General features: G+C 43.2%; 1 protein-coding gene across 1 annotated transcript; it reads left to right on the top strand.

The window, feature by feature from the left end:
* Window positions 1-5,037: 5,037 nt before the first annotated feature.
* Window positions 5,038-13,712, top strand: CASP14 (caspase 14). The gene is made up of 7 exons (XM_069590745.1): window positions 5,038-5,256; window positions 8,621-8,690; window positions 10,852-11,001; window positions 11,104-11,329; window positions 11,471-11,587; window positions 11,783-11,886; window positions 12,819-13,712. Exons 2-7 carry the CDS (start codon window positions 8,664-8,666, stop codon window positions 12,921-12,923), a joined length of 729 nt encoding a protein of 242 aa, XP_069446846.1. The 5' UTR covers window positions 5,038-5,256; window positions 8,621-8,663; the 3' UTR covers window positions 12,924-13,712.
* The last annotated feature ends 7,135 nt before the right edge of the window (window positions 13,713-20,847 follow it).

Raw genomic sequence — 20,847 nt, 5'->3', positions numbered from 1 at the left:
GGGCAGAGTGATGACAAGAAAAGAAGCAGGAGGAAGTCCAGGGACAGAGAGATTGGGTCATTCTTTTCCTTGATCATGTCCTGATTGCATGGTTGTGTTCAGTGTGAAAATTCATTGAGTTACACACATGACCTGTCCCTTTTTCTGCAGTAGCTTATTCTTCAATGAAAAGTTTTTAAAAAGAAAACCAGGAGTGAGTGTTCCATGTGCACCAACACAGAAAGATGACTCAGACCTGTAATTAAATGAACAAAGCAGTAAAAGAACAATTTGGTAGAATGAGTCAACATTTACAACAGCTTCTAATGGTTAAGTCACGCAGAAATGGAGATTTGGCGAAAAACTGTCTGGTCTTGGGCCTGAATTATCTCAAAATAAAAAGAAGAACTGGAGGAATGGGAATGTTCCAGTTTTTTAAATTTTGTTACTATGGTCAAATACACAAAATGTAAAATCTACTATTTTAACCATGTTTAGGTGTCCAGCTTAGCAGTATTAAGCACATTCACATTGTTGTACAACCATCACTACCATCCATCTACAGAACTTTGTCAGCTTCCCAGACTGAAACTCTGCATACATTAAACACTAACTCCACATTCCTCCTCCTCCAGTGCCTGGTACCCACCATGCTACATTTTTTCTCTATGAATGTCAATATTCTAGGCACCTCATATAAATGGAATCAAAGGACAATACCTGTCCTTTTGTGTCTGGCTTATTTCATTTAGCATAATGTCCTTTAAGTTCATCTGTATCGTAGCATGTGTCTGAATCTCCCTCCTTTTCAAGGCTGAATAATATTCCATTGTATGGACACACCACTTTTTTATCCTTTCATCCATCACTGGCCATTTGGGTTGTTTCCACCTTTGGGCTATTGTAAATAATACTATTATGAACAGTGGTGTGCAAATATCTGTTCAAGTTCCTGTTTTCAATTCTTTTTTTTTTCATTTAAATTTATTTATTTTAATTGGAGGCTAATTACTTTACAATATTGTATTGGGAACATGTGTACACCTGTTTTCAATTCTTTTGTGTATATACCCGGAAGTAGAATTGCTGGATCAAATGATAATTCTAAGTTTAACTTTTGGGAGAGCCATCATACTGTTTTCCATGGTAACTACAGCATTTGGAGAGAATGTTCCAGCTTTGCTGAACAATTTCAGTATTGTTATTTGAATATTGTTATTTGAATATTCCAATCCTAGGTATAAGCTCAAGAGAAATGAAAACATACACCTACCCAAAAACTTGCATGCAAATGTTTATAGCAGCATAATTCATAACAGTCAAAAAGTGGAAACAACCCAAATACCTATTAATGGACAGATGAAGAAAATTAGGTCCATCCATAGAATGGAATATTATTCAGCCATGAAAAGGAGTGACATACTGATACTGATACATCTATGCTACAACATAGATGAACCTTAGAAACACTATGCTACCCAGGGGAAATAGACTAATAGGACACAGAGAGACACACACAGTGACAGCCCCTGAGAGAAAGGGATGGAAATAGGCACTTAGAAGCAGAGAGAGGGAGTGACGGTATCCCCACAGAGCAAGACATAATGAGCGAGAACCTACTCTATAGCCCAGGGAGCTCTACTCAGTGCTCTGTGGTGACCTAAAGGGGAAGGAAATCCAAGAAAGAGGGGATATATGTATACATGTGGCTGGTTCACTTTGCTGTACTGTAGAAATTACCATAACACTGTAAAGCAACTATATGCAAATAAAAATTAATTTATAAAAAAAAGGAATTTGGACTTCCCTGGTGGTACAGTAGATGAGAATCTACCTACCAATGCAGGGGACACAGATTCTGTCACTAGTCCAGGAAGGTCCCACATGCCACAGGGCTGCTAAGCACATACACCACAGCTACAGAGCCCACATGCCTGGAGCCTGTGCTCTGCAACAGGAAAAGCCTCCGCAGTGAGAAGCCTGAGCACGGCAAAGAAGAGCAGCCCCTGCTCACTGCCTAGAGAAAACCCACTCACAGTAACAAAGACCCAGCCAAGAATAAAAAAAAATTTTATGAAAAGAAACCATTTACTCTAAGATCCTATAGGATATAAAGGTACTCTTTTTACTTTCTTCTACAAATTCTAAAGTTTTGTTGTTGTTCAGGTGCTCAGTCATGTCCAACTCTTTGCAACCCCATGGACTGCAGCATACCAGACTTCCTTGTCCTTCACCATTTCTCAGAGCCTGCTCAAACTCATGTTCATTGAGTCAGTGGTCCCATCCAACCATCTTGTCCTCTGTCATCCTCTTCTCCTCCTGCCTTCAATCTTTCCCAGCATCAGGGTCTTTTCCACTAAATCGGCTCGTCACATCAGGTGGTCAAAGTATTGGAGCTCAACTTAGTATCTGTCCTTCCAGTGAATATTCAGGGTTGATCGCCTTTAGGATTGACTGGTTTGATCTCCTTGCAGTCCAAGGGACTCTCAAGAGTCTTCAACACCACAGTTCGAAAGTATCAGTTCTTTGGTGCTCAGCCTTCTTTATGGTCCAGTTCTCACATCCATACATGACTATGGGGAAAAGCATAGCTTTATAAGCCCCTTTGTCAGAAAAGTGATGTCTCTTTTTTAATACGCTGTCTAGGTTTGTCATCCAAGTCCTAAAGTTTTGGCTTTTTAATATTTGTCTTTTAATAGCTCTTCAAACTTTGTTGATAGAGACAAAAAGTAGAGAAATGGCTTCCTAGGCCTGTAATGTAGGAGTTTGGGGAAGGGGGAAATTCAGGACAATCGCTAAAGGGTGTAAAATTTCTCTTTGAGATGATGGGAATGTCCCAAATTTTACTGTGGTGATAGTCACACAACTCTGTAAATATAGTAAAAAACCATTTAATTGTACACTTTAAATGGGTGAATTGTATGGATATATACACTATGTGAATTACCTTTTATTACAGCTGTTAACATAAAATAGGGCTTTACCCTAAATGAAATGTCAGGCAGAGAAAAGCATATACATATGACAGCCCTTATACATGGAATCTTAAAAATACCACAATAAAAAAGATGCAGACTCACAGATTTAGAGAAAAAACTAATGATTACTAGTGGGGAGAAAGCGAAAGCTGCTCAGTTGTGTCTGACTCTTTGCAACCCCATGGACTGTACAGTCCATGGAATTCTCTAGGCCAGAATACTGGAGTGGGTAGCCTTTCCTTCTCCAGGGGATCTTCCCAACCCAGGGATGGAACCCAGGTCTCCCGAACTGCAGGTGGATTCCTTACCAACTGAGCCACAAGGGAAGCCCAAGAATACTGGAATGGGTAGCCTATCCATTCTCCAGCCAATCTTCCTGACCCAGGAATCGAACCAGGGTCTCCTGCATTACCAGCAAATTCTTTACCAACTGAGCTATCAGGGAAGCTCCTAGTGGGGAGAGGAGGTGGGCAATATAGTGATGAGGAAGGGAAGTACAAACTATTGGGTGTAAGACAGACTACAAGAATATACTATAGGGCTTCCCTGGTGGTCCAGTGATTAAGAATCTGCCTGCCAATGCAGGAGATACAGTTTCTTCCCCTGGTCCACGAAGATCCCACACACCACAGAGCAACTAAGCCTATGTGCCGCAACAGCTGAGGCTGTGTTCTAGAGCCCGGGAACCACAGCTACTGAAGCCAAGGCTACAAGAAGCCCTCAGACCCACAACCAGAGAGTAGCCCCCACTCATCACAACTAGAGAAAAAGCCCATGCAACAACAAAGATCCAGTACAGCCAAAAATAAAAATTAATTAGAGTGGATTGTACAACACAGGGAATATAGCCAATACTTTGTAATAACTATAAATGGAGAGTAACCTTTAAAATCGTATTTTTAATTTAATTTTTAAATAAAAGTAAATTGAATTGAACTGAAAAGTGAAATAAAATTAAAGCTGAAAGAAGATAGAAGAGGAAGGACATAACAGAGCCAAACACCCATGGAACAATGATTTCAAAGCTTAACCGACCCCCCCTGGCTAAGGAGGCTGAGGCAGAGCATCCAAATTAGCCAGGGCTTTGATGCCATCCCAACCACAAAGCACCCCCCAGATTCCAGCTCATCCAGCTTTCAAGTCCATCATCCCCATCATGGCATCTCTTCCATCCCTTCCACATTTGACTGTGCAGATAATGCCAACTTCACATGTTTACTATCGCCTGCAGTCCTCAGCAGCCCAAAGAGATCAGCACTGTTCCTCCCATGAAGCAACTGAGTCTCAGAGGTGACATGACTGCCCAACAACTCACTGGCACAACTGGTATTAAAATTCAAGAGGATTTGTTTATATTTTAAAACAAAACATTTAAATTTACATATTTTATTGAAAATATTTTAATTAATTAAAATTGCTATTTTATTTTTTAATATCTAAATAAAAGAATACACTGTACAACATGGGGAATATAGCCAATATTTTATAATAATTATAAATGGAAAGTAACCTTTAAAATCATATTAAAAAATAATTTGAATTATTTAAAAGTAAATTGAATTGAATTTAAAAGTAAAATAAAATTAAAGCTGAAAAAGAATAGAGGAAGGAGGTCATGGGGAAGAGAAGAGAGAGACTGAATCAACTGTGAAGTGTCCATCCAGGGGGCTGGACCAAACCCTCTGGGGCTGGACCCTCTTGGATTTGAATACCAACTGTGCCAATTAGTGGTCAGGCAGTCATTTCACCTCTGAGTCTCAGCTGCGTCATGGGAGCAACAGTGCTGATTTCCTAGGACTGTTGAGGACTGGAGGAGTTAAGAAACATGTGAAGTTGGCATTGTCTGCACGGTCAAATGTGGAAGGGATAGAAGAGGTGTAAGAATGACAATGATGAGCTGGAATCTGGGAGGTGCTTGGTGGTTGGGATGGCATCAAAGCCCTGGCTAATTTGGATGCTCTGCCTCAGCCTCCTTAGCCAGGGGGTGTCAGCGAAGCTTTGCCATCACTCGTTCCATGGGCGTTTGGTTCTGTTTCCTCACCGAGGTTGTGTCAAGGGTGTGTCCCTCCTGTCATGAGGTTTCTTGAGCAACAGAAAGCTTGCCAGCAATAAAGGCCCAGACAGCTGTGCTGCCCAGCTCATCGGCAGGCCTCTCAGGAGACGCCTGAGAAGATCCCAGGCTGGCAGCCCTTTCTCCAAGGTCAGCACGTGCAGCCTGACCCCTCCTCAGTGCCCTGACGTGTTGGCAGCTAGGAGGGTGGTGAGAGAGCCTGAATTTGAGAAGCTGCTTCCAGAATCAGTAAGTGATATTAAATGTCTGTGTATGTGTGTCTGTCTGTCTGTGTCCCTCTCTGTCTCTCTCTGTGTATGTATGTGTGTGTGTGTGTCTATCTGTCTCTATCTGTGTGTGTGTGTATGTGTGTGTGTCTGTCTGTCTCTCTCTGTGTGTATGCGTGTTTGTCTGTCTGCCTCTGTGTGTCTGTCTATCTGCGTCCCTCTCTGTCTCTCTCTGTGCATGTATGTGTGTGTGTCTGTCTGTCTGTCTCTATCTGTGTATGTGTGTATGTGTGTGTGTCTGTCTGTCTCTCTCTGTGTGTATGCGTGTTTGTCTGTCTGCCTCTGTGTGTCTGTCTATCTGCGTCCCTCTCTGTCTCTCTCTGTGTATGTATGTGTGTGTGTGTGTCTGTCTGTCTCTATCTGTGTGTGTGTGTGTGTGTGTGTGTCTGTCTGTCTCTCTCTGTGTGTATGCGTGTTTGTCTGTCTGCCTCTGTGTGTCTGTCTATCTGCGTCCCTCTCTGTCTCTCTCTGTGTATGTATGTGTGTGTGTCTGTCTGTCTGTCTCTATCTGTGTGTGTGTGTGTGTGTGTGTCTGTCTGTCTGTCTCTCTCTCTGTGTATGCATGTTTGTCTGTCTCTGTCTCTGTGTGTGTGTATGTGTGTGTCTGTCTGTCTCTCTCTGTGTATGTATGTGAGTGTGTGTTTGTCTGTCTACCTCTCTCTGTCTCTCCCCTCTACCCCTTAGTCCCCTACTTCCTCCTCTCTTTTCCCTCTCCCTGCATGAGTGGGTGCTCAGTCCCGTTTGGGCAGAACTGAAGGAATGTCCATCCAGTTACACATCCATGATTCTTTCTTTCTTTTGTTCATTTATTTGTTTACTCAACAAATTCTCCCTGACACCAGCTCTGTGCCCATTTCCACACTGGTGACCCTGCTGGAGACAGAGACAAAGAGGTCAGGCTATCAGTTCTAAAAATGGATCTGCTCGTTCAGTCGCTAGAATAAGAATCAAAAGCTGGAACGTAAGTGTAGACTGGCAGAGCTGTGGGAGCCCAGAGGAGGGAGAGGCAATTTCCAGTGGGTCAACAGGGATCCTAAAACCCACTTTGCAATGCCATTGCTATAAAGCATCTGTCGTTTCTAGGTCCTTTCCAGACAGGAAAACTGTCTCAGAGAGGAGAGTGAGATGCTCAAGGGCACACAGCTGGGAAGGGGCCAAGGCAGGACTTAATTCTAGGTTAAGCTTCCTTCCGCTTTCTCTCTCAAAGTGTTGAATTCCTCTTTCCTCACAGCACTGGCTCCAGTGTGTGTGTGTGTGTGTGTGTGTGTGTGTGTGTGTGTTTCTAACAGATGGGTAGAGATTTAATGCTCATTTATAGAGCTCATTTATAGAGCATTAAATTATAGAGCTCTATCACAGACTAGAGCTACCTTAGGGCAGGGATCATGTCTGTCTTATACAGTGTATTCCCAGTGCCCAGCACATAATGGACACCCAGAAAGTATTTGCTGGATAGATAGATCCATGGGTGATTGGGTGGAGAAGTAGACGGATGGATAGATGAGTGGATGGATGAATGAATGGGCAGGTGTTTGATGGACTAATGAATGAATGGATGGATGGATCCGTGGAGGGATGGATAAATGAATGAGCAGATGAGTGAATGGCTGGTTGGATGGACAGATGTGTGAGTGGATGGATAAAAGGTGGGGGGAAGTCATAGCAGACTTGATGCCCCCAAGATTGGCAGAGCAGGGTCTTTACTAGTAAAAAGCATTCAAGATTGAGGACAAAATGTAACAAAAAGTAAAGAAATGGGGAAATGCCAAGACTATGGAAACAGTCATTCTATCCAGAAAAAGAATCAGAGATGAGAATGAAGAACTTGGACAGATGTTCAGGCTCAAGGCAGAGGGAGGAAGGTAAATTGATCTATTCAGATTTGAAGACCTTCTGGGACAGTTTCAAAATTGTATTCCCCACTTTGATGACATCCTCATTTTTTTTTCTTCCAGTTTTATTGAGATACAATTGACATACAACACTGAATAAGTTTAGGGAATACAGCATAATGATTTGATTTACATACACCATGAAATGATTATCATGATAAGTTTAGTGAACATCCATCATCCCATACGGATACAGAATTAAAGAAACAGGAAAATATTTTTCTTGTGATAAGAACTCAGATTTACTGTCTTAACTTTCATGTATAGCATGCAGCAATGTTGATTATATTACCATCTTGTACACTACATCCCTAATACTTATTTATGTTATAACTAGCGAAGTCGTATGTTTTGACTTCCCTCATCCAATTCCCCTCCCCCCTCCACCTCTGATAACCACAAATCTAATCTCTTTTTTATTAATTCATTTCTGAGAATAATTGACCTAACACACTGTTAGTTTCTGTTACACAGCACAGTAGTTTGGTATTTCTCTACATCTCAAACTGATTGCCACAATATCTAATTACAATGTGTCACCATACAACGCTATCAAGTTATTGACTATATTCCCCACACTGTACATTTCTTACCCACGACTCATTTACTTGGTAACTAGGAATTTGTACCTCTTAATCTTCTTTACCTATTCCTCTCATCACCCCCATCCTCCTCCCCTCTGGAAACACACCTGTTTATTTTCTGTATCTATAGCTCTGCTTATGTTTTGTTATGTTTCTTCATTTGCTTTGGGTTTTTTTTTCCTTTTTGATTCCACATATAAGTGAAATCATACAGCATTTGTCTTCCTCTGTCTGATTTTATTCACTTAGCATAATGCCTTCTAGGTCCATCCATGTTGTCGCAAATGACGAGATTTCATTCTTTTTATGGCCGAAAAATACTCCATCACTTATATAAGTATCTTCTTCATCCATTCACCTACCATGAGCATGTAGGTTGTTTCCATATCTTGGCATTTGTAAACAATGCTGTAATGAACATTGTCGTTGTTGTTCAGTTGCTCAGTTATTCCAACTCTGTAAGCCCATGGATTGTAGCCACCAGGTTCCTCTGTCCATGGGATTTCCCAGGCAAGAATACTGGAGTGGGTTGTCATTTCCTTCTCCAGGGGATCTTCCCTACTCAGGGATCAAACCTGTGTCTCTTACATCTGCTGCAATGGCGGGCAGGTTCTTTACTGTTGAGCCACCTGGGAAGCAGTGAATGAGAATCACCAGAGTATCACACTAGACAGGACACACTTCATGGACTGTCATCTCTTGCCCCAAGTCTCAACATGAACCAAGTCCCCAACCACTGGGATCCTGTTCAGTCTCAAAAACACAAATAGACAACCTAGTCTGTCCTCTGAGCCCCTCTGTCTTCCTTTGGAGACCTTTAACCTATCTTCTCTTGTCCCTTTTCCCTTAGGATCAGACAAGGGTGGTGAGATTTGGACTCAGAATCAAAAGAGATGAGCAGTCCTCAGCCTTTGGAAGAGGTAGGCTGGGTGCAGGCTGAGGGAGAGAGGTGGGAGCATCTGGGGAGAGGGGAAGAGAGGAACTTAATGTTTGAGACACTAGAGGGGGTGAAAAACCATGACGTGGATTCAGAACTCAGGTGCTTTGTGGTCATTCAGTTGGAGAAAAAGACTCAGCAATGGAACTGAAGTTGTGGCAACTGGGAAAAGAAGGGGGCACCCTGGCTACCTTTGTCTCGATGATAAAATTCTTATAATTATGGTACTCAGTATCCTGCTTCTCTTTTTTTTATAACTATTTACATATTTTTGGATGAACTGGGTCTTAATGAGAGCACAAAGGATCATCACTACAGCTGGAGGGCTTCTCTCCAGATGTGGCACACAGGTTTATTGCCCTGTGGCATGTGGAATCTTAGTTCCTGGACCAGGAATCGAACCCGTGTCTCCTGCATTGGAAGCCAGATTCTTAACCACTGAACCACCAGGGAAGTCTCACACTGCCTTTCTTCTAAAAAAAAAAGAAATTTTGGCCCCAATATTCTTCCTCTGATAGGACGAGATAGAATCTCAGAATTAGCTTCATAAAGTCTGAGACCTCTGCAAGTGAGAAGGTAATGCTCAGAATACTCTTGGGAATGATGGAGAGACAAAGCTATCAAATGTGACAACTGGAAGAGACCCTCAAAATTCGCCCCCTTACACATAGTCATTGTCTCTATTTGGAAGTGTGTCAATCACTCAGTCATGCCCGACTCTTTTCAACCCCAGGGGCTGTAGCTCACCAGGTTCCTCTGTCTAGTGAATTCTCCAGGCAAGAATACTGGAGTGGGTTGCCATTCCCTTCTCCAGGGGTTCTTCCCAACCCAGGGATTGAACCCAAGTCTCCCATATTGCAGTCAGATTCTGTACATATGAACCACCAGGGAAGCCCCTATATTTGGAAACTGAGATTCAAATAGGAGCAGTGTTTCAATACCATTCTCCCAAATCATCCCACCCTCGCCCTCTCCCACAGAGTCCAAAAGACTGTTCTATACATCTGTGTCTCTTTTGCTGTCTCGCATACAGGGTTATCGTTACCATCTTTCTAAATTCCATATATATGCGTTAGTATATTGTATTGGTGTTTTTCTTTCTGGCTTGCTTTACTCTGTATAATAGGCTCCAGTTTCATCCACCTCATTAGAACTGATTAAAATGTATCCTTTTTAATGGCTGAGTAATACTCCATTGTGTATATGTATCACAGCTTTCTTATCCATTCATCTGCTGATGGACATCTAGGTTGCTTCCATGTCCTGGCTATTATAAACAGTGCTGCGATGAACATTGGGGTACACAGGCCTCTTTCAATTCTGGTTTCCTCAGTGTGTATGCCCAGCTGTATCATATATGAAATGAATAGCCAGTCCAGGTTCGATGCATGATACTGGATGCTTGGGGCTGGTGCACTGAGACAACCCAGAGGGATGGTATGGGGAGGGAGGAGGGAGGGGGGTTCAGGATGGGGAACACGTGTATACCTGTGGTGGATTCATGATGCTGTATGGCAAAACCAATACAACATTGTAAAGTAATTAACCTCCAATTAAAATAAATAAATTTATATTTTTTTAATTTAAAAAAAATAGGAGCAGTGACTTACTCAAGTTCACACTGGACTCCAGGTTGAATTGCCAGATTTGGCAAATAAAAATAAAGGATGCCCAATCAAATTTTAATTTCACATCAACAATAAATAACCTTTCAGTATAAATATACTCCATGCAGTATTGAGGACATACTTATTCTTCAAAGTGTTAGTCGCTCAGTCATGTCCAACTCTTTGCGACCCCATGGACTGTAGCCTACCAGGCTCCTCTGTCCATGGGATTCTCCAAGCAAGAATACTGAAGTGGGCCGCCATTCCCTTCTCCAGGGGATCTTCCCAACCCTGAGATCAAACCTGGGTCTCCCACATTGCAGGCAGATTCACCATCTGAGCCCTTTATTCTTTAAAGGGCTTTATTCTTTAAAAGTTGGGTTTTGTTGTTTTTTTTTTTTTTTCATTTGAGTCTTGAGTATACCTTGGCATCCTATATTCTACTCAGCAACCCTACCCCCAGGCACCTTGGGACCACATCTGCTTTCTCCTCCCCTTCCATACCCCTTTGATAATTTCTGTCGTCTCTTGGCCCAGGAGACATACGACATGTCAGGGGCCCGCCTGGCCCTGACACTGTGTGTCACCAAAGCCCGAGAAGGTTCCGAGGCAGATCTGGATGCCCTGGAGCGCATGTTCCAGCATCTGGGGTTTGAGAGCACCATGAAGAGAGACCCTACTGCCCAGGTATTGTGCTGCCAGCTCCAGCCCAGCAGGGGAGGGGTGGGGGCTGAAGGAGAAGGTGGATTCCAGGGTCACCCCTGAGTCTGGCCATTCCTCTCACTCCAGCAATTTCAGGAAGAGTTGGAAAAATTCCAACAGGCCATCGACGCCCGAGAAGACTTTGTCAGCTGTGCCTTCGTGGTTCTCATGGCACACGGATTAGAAGGGCGCCTCAAAGGGGAGGATGAGAGGATGGTCGAGCTGGAGGACCTCTTCCAGGCTCTGAACAACAAGAACTGCCGGGCCCTGAGAGCCAAGCCTAAGGTGTACATCGTGCAGGCTTGTCGAGGAGGTGGGGCCAACAGCCAAGGACACAGAGCCCCTCCCTCCCAGATCCAAAACCCCTCCGAGCCTTGGGTTTCCCATCTGTCTTATGACCTTCTTTTTTCTTCTCCTTCTTTCTGATTTTGCCTTTTCCTTCTTGATGTTTCAGAACAAAGGGACCCTGGTGAACCAGTCACTGGAGGGCATCTTGTGATGATCACAGAAGAAAGTCCTGAAACCATCCCAACGCACACAGACACCCTCCACGTCTTCTCCACCATAGAGGGTATGAGCTTCCAGCTGACCCAGTGTGGCCTGCTTCTCCACCTCACCTGCCACTCCTGACCCTTGAGACTCCCCTCCAGGACTCACCATTGTCCAAGGCATTTTGTAGCATATGTGTGTGCAGGTGCACGCACACACACACACAGTCACCCACCCCCACTGAGCTCCCCTGAGCCCACTTATCTGGAATTCCCAGGGTACATTGCCTACAGACATGACCAGGAGGGCTCCTACTTCATCCAGACTCTGGTTGATGTGTTCATCAATAAGAAAGGACCCATCCTGGAGCTTCTGACAGAGGTGAGTTGGGAGAAGGTACCTTGGAACCCCCACCCAGCTTAATCAGGGAGCATGCAGAATGGGCTGTATGTGCGTGCCCAGTCACTCGGTCATGTCCGACTCTTTGTGACCCCATAGACTATAGCCTGCAAGGCTCCTCTATCCATGGGATTTCCCAGGCAAGAATACTGGAGTGGGTTGCCATTTCCTCCTCCAGGGGATCTTCCTGACCCAGGATCCTTTGCGCCTCCAGCTCTGGCAGGCATGTTCTTTACCAACTGCACCCCCTGGAAGCACAGCAGGCTCAGCCTCTTCCAAACCTTTCTGCATGTTCCCCCTCCCTTGCCTCCTGCTGCAAGGCCAACCTGGGTCCCAACACAGAAACTAGAACACCCATCTCCCAGAAGTGACTTTCCCTAAAGCAAGGAATTCCAAAGCTTACAGTATGTGAGATAATTTAGATGAAATATGGATAAATTTCTGTCAACAAGCCCCTTAGGTTTAACTCATTTTTGGACGTTCTGATGGGTATGTGTTATTTTGGCAGATTAGAAAGAACATATAACGAGAATGTGCAGCCAGTGATTCCACAGAAATTATGGTGTGAAAGAGTTAGTTGCTCAGTCCTACCCAACTCCTTGCGACCTCATGGACTGTAGGCCCCCAGGCTCCTCTGTCTGTGGAATTCTCCAGGCAAGAATACTGGAGTGGGTGGACATTTCTTTCTCCAGGGGATCTTCCTGACACAGGGATGGAACCTGGCTCTCCTGCACTGAAGGCAGATTCTTTACCTTCCGAGCCACTAGGAAAGCCCAATTATAGTGTAGGATGAGACAGTAAAGGTCTCCCACTTTAGGACATGGAGACTCACCTGCCCTAACTTTCTCCCAATAAGCCCATTACCTGACTCCCCCAAAAGCCCAGCCCCAAGCTGACCATTCCTCTTGCTGCAGGTGACCCGGCGGATGGCAGAAGCAGAGATGGTTCAAGAAGGGGAACCAAAGAAAGTGAACCCTGAAATCCAAAGCACTCTTCGGAAACGACTCTATCTGCAGTAGAAGTAGAAAGGGGGGGCGGTGTGGGGCTCTCTTTCAGGTGCCCTCTCTGCCCCCACAGAGATTTAAAGACAGCTCTCACCACTTCTCCAAAATCTTCTCTTCCCAAAGCTAAATGGTGCCCAGCTCTTCACCCTTCATGAGGGCCCTCCTTCAATCTATCCCCATCCTTCTTAGGGCAAACCAGCTAAAACTGAACACAAAGCATGGTGATAACATTAACATCACCTCCCTTGGGCTGGACTCTCCACCTCTATTAATACACCTAAAAAGACTTTCAATTATCCCACTCTCTATTCCTATGCTCTGATGAAGCCCTCTTCTTTCTGCCATGAATCATACCCATACAAATGTAACCAGATAAAACGCAAGATTTTCCACTGTTAAACCATGCCCATTCATCACCTCCCATCCCAATCAAAACTTCACTGGCTCTGGAATTTCACGTGGAGTTATAACCTCCTCCTCCTGGCAATTGCATCCATTCCCATCTCCCACAGATTTCCTCTCAACCTCTGGAAATTCAGTAAAGCAAGAGTTGTTCTCTCTCCAAGACCCCTCTTCTTTGGCCAACAAGCAGGCGCCTTGACGCCATCCACCTCATGGGTTCTCTCTGGTTAATGGAGCTGCTTCCTCCTTTGCTGAAGCCCTTCCTCCTGACTAATGCCACTCCATCCACTGCTCTGAATTCTGACGTGTGTCTGAGACAATCCATCCATTTACCCATTCTCAGAGTTTTGACTCTCTTTTAAAAAATAAATTTTGTTTTTAATTGGAGGATAATTGCTATACTATGTTGTGTTGTTTCTGCCGTACAACAACGTGAATCAGCCATAAATATAATATATCCCCTCCTGCTTGAACCTCTCTCCCACCCCACCCCATCCCACTCATCCAGGTGGTCACAGAACACTAGGATGAGTTCCTTGTGTCACAGAGCAACTTCCCACTAGTCAACTTTCAACTCGAAACCATAGCGTGTTGGAGCTATGGAAAAACCCCTAGTGTTACCCTGTTACTTTTCAGAGAAGGTTATAGAGGACTAGAGAGGCTAAATCTCTCCTCAAATACCACACAGTAAGCCAGTGGCAGGGTCAAGGTCTGGCTTCCAGGCTAGCCCCACTTCCACTACCTGCTAAATCTTCCATTAGTGAGTGTGTGATTAGTCGCTCAGTCTGATCTGACTCTTTCTGACCCCATGGACTGTCATCCACAAGGCTCTCTGTCCATGGCACTCTCCAGGCAAGAATACTGAAGAGGGTTGCCATGCCCTCCTCCAGGGGATCTTCCCAACCTTCGGATCTAACCCAAGTCTCTTACATCTCCTGCATTGGCAGACAGGTTCTTTACCACTAGCACCACCTGGGCAAGTTTACTTCCATGGGATTCTGACATTGGGTTGGAAGCTGGACCAGAGGCTCCCAAGTCTATGACAACTTTCTATCTATCTACAGCCCTGACCTTTCCCACCATGATAACCTGTGGTCATATCTGCCATCACTGAAAACTCATGGCTAACGAGGAATCATTTCTTCCTGGTCCATCCTCCAAGTGTTCCCTGGAACCATCAACCTCAAACCTCTGCAGTCATCTATGACACCCATCTTTCTTCATCCTTCATATGTCACCAGCCACCATATCCAGCCCAGCTTGACTTTGAAACATTCTCTTCCTTTCCTTGTCACTCTCTAGTTCCATCCCTCTCATGTCTGTATCTTTGCACCAGTTTCCTTCCTTGTCCCTATGCCCTCCCATCTCACTCCTCCTCTGACCTCCATATCATCTACAATCCTTGATCTCCCCAGAACACTAAAGAAGACACAATGGTGCCTCATTACACAGAGATCAAGGCTCAACTCCACACCCTGATTTCTCACACCTGTACAATCCCACTCCTATCAGCAATCATCTAAACTCATCTCCCACCTCCCCAACCATGCTCCAACAAGACTAATGTCTTACTCATCCCTGCATCTAAGCCTTTGCTCTTAACATTTCTCCAAACATGAGTGCCCTCTCGCTCTTGTTCATCCACTTTCCACCATCTCCCACCCCTACTTATTCCAGAAAGCCATTCTTTCCGGTTGATTCTGCTCTCTCACCCAGGATGAGAAACAAATTACAGTTTTTCCAGGGTGGGGAATAAGTCTTTGCTCAACACAATGGATGTTCAGTAAATAGTTGTCAAACTTTAAAAATCTGTTGGGTCTCCATTCCTACCCTGCAAATGGGTTCATCAGTACTATTTTTCTAGATTTCATATAATATGCATTAATGGGTGATCTTTGTTTTTCTCTTTCTAGCTTATTTCACTTATAACAGGCTCTTGGTTCATCCACTTCACTGCAAGTGGCTCATATTCATTCCTTTTATGGTAGAGTAATATCTCATATATGTACCACAACTTCTTTATGCATTCATCTCTTGATGGACATCTAGGTTGCTTCCATATTCTGACTTCTGTAAATAGTGCTGCAATGGACATTGCGGTAGATGTGTCTTTTTGAATAATTAAATAAAAGAATACATTGGAATCTTTGCTCTGTACTTAAACAGTGAGACTGATGAGATAGGCATTGTGTGTTTTATTTCTTTTCTCTGATAGCCAGCTGTCTCCCAGTGTGTCTATCATGCACAGAGAATAATGAGCCTCATTCCTTTCATATAAGCAGATGTGCTAGGAATGGGAAAGTTACAGAGCACACTTCCATGCCATATTTTACATGACAGTTCCAGCTCCAGAATGTTCCCAAGGAAGTATCCTGACACAGAACTGTAGCTTTTCAGAACCCTGAGGGATCTTGTAGATCAACTAGTTCTAGGATCACAGATATTTAGCAAGCGTGCCACCTCTCTCTATGTTGGTGCCCATGGCAGACATGACTAATCAATCGCACTTTCTGGGGACTTCCCTGACAGTTCAGTGGTTAAGAATCCTCCTTCCCAAGAGGGAAAGATGAACGGAGCGAGTAGCATGGAAGCATATACACTACCGTATGTAAAACAGATAGCCAATGGAAACATGCCATATGATCCAGGGAGCTCAAGCTGGGGCTCTGTAACAGCCTAGAGCATCGGGAAAGGGGGGAAGGTGGGAGGGAGGTTCAAGATGGGGGGACATATGTATGCCTACAGCTAATTCATGTTGATATATGGCAGAAATGAAACCAGTATTGTAAAGCACTTATCCTTAATAGCCAAAGCAATCTTGAGAAAGAAGAATGGAACTGGAGGAATCAACTTGCCTGACTTCAGGCTCTACTACAAAGCCACAGTCATCAAGACAGTATGGTACTGGCACAAAGACAGACATATAGAGCAAAGGAACAAAATAGAAAGCCCAGAGATAAATCCACACACATATGGACACCTTATCTTTGACAAAGGAGGCAAGAATATACAATGGAGTAAAGACAATTTCTTTAACAAGTGGTGCTGGGAAAACTGGTCAACCACTTGTAAAAGAATGAAATTAGATCACTTTCTAACACCACACACAAAAATAAACTCAAAATGGATTAAAGATCTAAACGTAAGACCAGAAACTATAAAACTCCTAGAGGAGAATATAGGCAAAACACTCTCTGACATAAATCACAGCAGGATCCTCTATGATCCACCTCCCAGAATACTGGAAATAAAAGCAAAAATAAACAAATGGGATCTAATTAAAATTAAAAGCTTCTGCACAACAAAGGAAAATATAAGCAAGGTTAAAAGACAGCCTTCTGAATGGGAGAAAATAATAGCAAATGAAGCAACTGACAAACAACTAATCTCAAAAATATACAAGCAACTTATACAGCTCAATTCCAGAAAAATAAACGACCCAATCAAAAAATGGGCCAAAGAACTAAATAGACATTTCTCCAAAGAAGACGTACGGATGGCTAACACATGAAAAGATGCTCAACATCACTCATTATTAGAGAAATGCAAATCAAAACCACAATGAGGTACCACTTCACACCAGTCAGAATGGCTGTGATCCAAAAATCTGCAAGCAATAAATGCTGGAGAGGGTGTGGAGAAAAGGGAACCCTCCTACACTGTTGGTGGGAATGCAAACTAGTACAGCCACTATGGAGAACAGTGTGGAGATTCCTTAAAAAATTGCAAATAGAACTGCCATATGACCCAGCAATCCCGCTGCTGGGCATACACACCAAGGAAACCAGAACTGAAAGAGACACATGTACCCCAATGTTCATCACAGCACTGTTTATAATAGCCAGGACATGGAAACAACCTAGATGTCCATCTGCAGATGAATGGATAAGAAAGCTGTGGTACATATACACAATGGAGTATTACTCAGCCGTTAAAAAGAATTCATTTGAATCAGTTCTGATGAGATGGATGAAACTGGAGCCGATTATACAGAGTGAAGTAAGCCAGAAAGAAAAACACCAATATAGTATACTAACGCATATATATGGAATTTAGAAAGATGGCAATGACGACCCTGTATGCAGGACAGCAAAGGAGACACAGATGTGTATAACGGACTTTTGGACTCAGAGGGAGAGGGAGAGGGTTGGATGATTTGGGAGAATGGCATTGTAACAGGTATACTATCATGTAAGAATCGAATCACCAGTCTATGTCTGACGCAGGATACAGCATGCTTGGGGCTGGTGCACGGTGATGACCCAGAGAGATGTTATGGGCAGGGAGGTGGGAGGGGGGGTTCAAGTTTGGGAACGCATGTACACCCGTGGTGGATTCATGTCAATGTATGGCAAAACCAATACAGTATTGTAAAGTAAAATAAAGTAAAAATAAAAATTAAAAAAAAAAGAAAAAGAAAATAAACACTTTTTTTTCAAATCTATGAGAACAATAAAATAAGAAATCCACCTTCCAAGCAGGGGCCTATGTTCAGTCTCTGATCAGGGAACCAGATTCCGCATGCCACACGACTAAGACCTGATGCAGTCAAATAAGTAAATTTCTTTTAAAGTTTATCCACTTAATCATTTTGCAATTTTTGCAGTATATCATCACATCATATATCTTAAACTTCAGTTCAGTTCAGTTCAGTTCAGTTCAGTCGCTCAGTCATGTCCGACACTTTGCAACCCCATGAATTGCAGTGCGCCAGGCCTCCCTGTCCATCACCAACTCCCAGAGTTTACTCAAACTCATGTCCATCGAGTTGGTGATGCCATCCAGGCATCTCATCCTCTGCTGTCTCCTTCTCCTCCTGCCCCCACTCCCTCCCAACATCAGAGTCTTTTCCAATGAATCAACTCTTCACATGAGGTGGAGCACAAAGTACTGGAGTTTCAGCTTTAGCATCAGTCCTTCCAAAGAACATCCAGGACCAATCTCCTTTAGGATGGACTGGTTGGATCTCCTTGCAGTCCAAGGGACTCTCAGGAATCTTCTCCAACACCACAGTTCAAAAGCATCAATTCTTCAGTGCTCAGCTTTCTTCACAGTCCAACTCTCACATCCATACATGACCACTGGAATACCTTGATAAACTGGAAAGTTATTTAATAATTTTTTATTTTTAAAAATTGTATACAGTAGCAGAGGATGAGATGGTTAGATAGCATCACTGACTCAATAGACACAAACTTTATCTCCTGACAAATTGCAGGAGATAGTGGAGGAAAGGGAAGCCTGGCATGCTGCAGTCCATGGGGTGGCAAAGAATTTGACACAATTTAGCTACTAAACAACAACATACACTGGCAAGGGGGGCATAAGGAATTGATCACCTAAGCCATTCTAAAGGCCTCCAGTTCAGCACAAGACACGAGAAAAGCAATGGGAGGTCTAGCTTTCAGAACTTGGGATGCAAACTGGTCTGCTTTCATTCTAATTGGTTGGGTTATTTGGGGAGTAAAACATTTCAGCTGTTTATGAAGTTGTCGTCACAGATGATCAATTACAGGAAATGAGGTCATCCTCATGCTGGCCAATTAATTTAACCTCCTTGCCCACAGTCTACACCCTTGCCCACAACTCACCCAAAGTGAGCTTCTTACTCCCAATTGGCTTCCTATTACATTCTGACCATACGAGACACAAGAGAGAAACAGGAAGGAGGAGGAAGGACATGTGATTTGAATTCTCCTGTTGTTGTCCAGCTATATCAGCTCTTTCCAGTTTCCAATTCCTTTGACCCATATGTAAAACTGGCATCATCATGCCTCCCCCTAAATACACGAGGCCCAGCTGGTCAGCAACCCCTCCACAGAGGTATGAGTGCCAGATTCACATGGTACACTCTTCTCCATCCTTTGCGCTTCCAGGATCTGCTAACCTCAGCTCCTCCCTTTACTTCCCAGGCCTGGGCAGGTCACCTGATCCCTACCTGAACTATCTCTGGTTTAACCCTAGAAATGCCTTCTTGCCTTTCTAGTCCCCCACTACCTGTTAGGTCAATGCCCACAGTAAATTCTCTCTTTTAAAATACCTTGAGTGCATCTACAACACAGATAAAATTTGAAAGTGTTATATTCAGTGAAATAAGCCAGGCACAAAAGGGCAGGTATTGGGACTTCCCTGGTGGTCCAGTGATTAAGACTTGGTGCTCCCAATGCAGGGGACCCAGGTTCAATCCCTGGTCAGGGAACTAGATTCCACATGCCACAACTAAAAGTTAAATGCTGCAACTAAAGATCCTGTATCCCACAACTAAGACCCATTACAGCCAAAGAAATAAATAAAAGCTTAAAAAAATAAACAGGCAAGTGTTATAAGAGTCCATTAATAGGTTTGCCTACTCCAAATAGGCAAACTCATAAAGACACAAAGTAGATTAGAGATAGCCAGAAGCTGGAGGCTAGGAGATTGGGGAGCTACTGTATAATGATTACAGAGCTTCTGTTTGGGGTGACAAAAAATTTCGGAAATAGATGGTGAAGTTGGCTGCCCATTATGAACCGCACAACTTAAAATGGTTAAAATGGCAAGCTTTGTGTCACATATATTTTACCACAATTTTTAAAAGCAAATAATGTAATATACCAAAAGACAATGAACTGAGTAATTTAAATGGGTGCATTGGATGGCATGTGAATTACATCTCAAAAAAACTGTTTTGGGCTTCCCTGGTTGTTCAGTGGTAAAGTATCTGCCTGCCAATGCAGGAGATGGGAGTTCAGTCCTGGGATCAGGAAGATCCCCTGGAGGAGGAAATGGCAACCCACTCCACTATTCTTACCTGGGAAATCCCGTGGACAGAGGAGCCTGGTGGGCTATGTCTGTGGTGTCACAAAAGAGTTGGACATGACTTAGCAACTAAACAACAACAACAACAAAGTTGTTTTTAAAAAATATAATATTTTTTTGCCTTGCAGGGAATAAAACTACCTTAATAAAGATTTTTAAAACTCCTTTGGTGATTCCAACTCCTTTGGTATGTGGTTGTGCAACTCTAGACACACCAAAGACCATTGAACCCTGTAGTTTCAAAGGGTAAATTAATAGTGTGTGAATTATATATAATAAAGTTATGTTTTAAATGGAGTAGTTACATACTATGATATGTGGAAAGTCAGTATTACTTGCCATAATTAGGAGATAAGCATAAAAATATGATTCAACTATGAGAAAGGAGGAAATCCTGCCACTTGCAGCAACATGGATGGAACCTGAAGGCATTATGCTAAGTGAGATAAGCCAGACAAGGACTAATCCTGTATGAAATCACTTGTACATGAAACTTTTAAAAGCTGAACTTGTAGAAACAGAGTAGAAAGGTGGTGATCAGAGCCTGGGAGATAGGGGAATTGGGGAGATGTTTTAAAGGTACAAACTTGCAAAATGGATGATGAATAAGTTAAGGAGGTCTAATGCACAGGATAGGGATTATAGTCAATAATGCTGTAGTATACATTTCCAAGTTGCTAAAAGACTGAATCTTAAGGGTGGTCACCACAAAAAAGAAATGATAATTATGTGACATGAT

This window comes from Ovis canadensis, chromosome 5 (assembly GCF_042477335.2).
Source record: "Ovis canadensis isolate MfBH-ARS-UI-01 breed Bighorn chromosome 5, ARS-UI_OviCan_v2, whole genome shotgun sequence".
NCBI classification, from domain to species: Eukaryota; Metazoa; Chordata; class Mammalia; order Artiodactyla; family Bovidae; genus Ovis; species Ovis canadensis.
The sequence above is the reverse complement of the archived record's forward strand: the minus strand, read 5'-3'. Positions and strand labels throughout refer to the sequence as shown.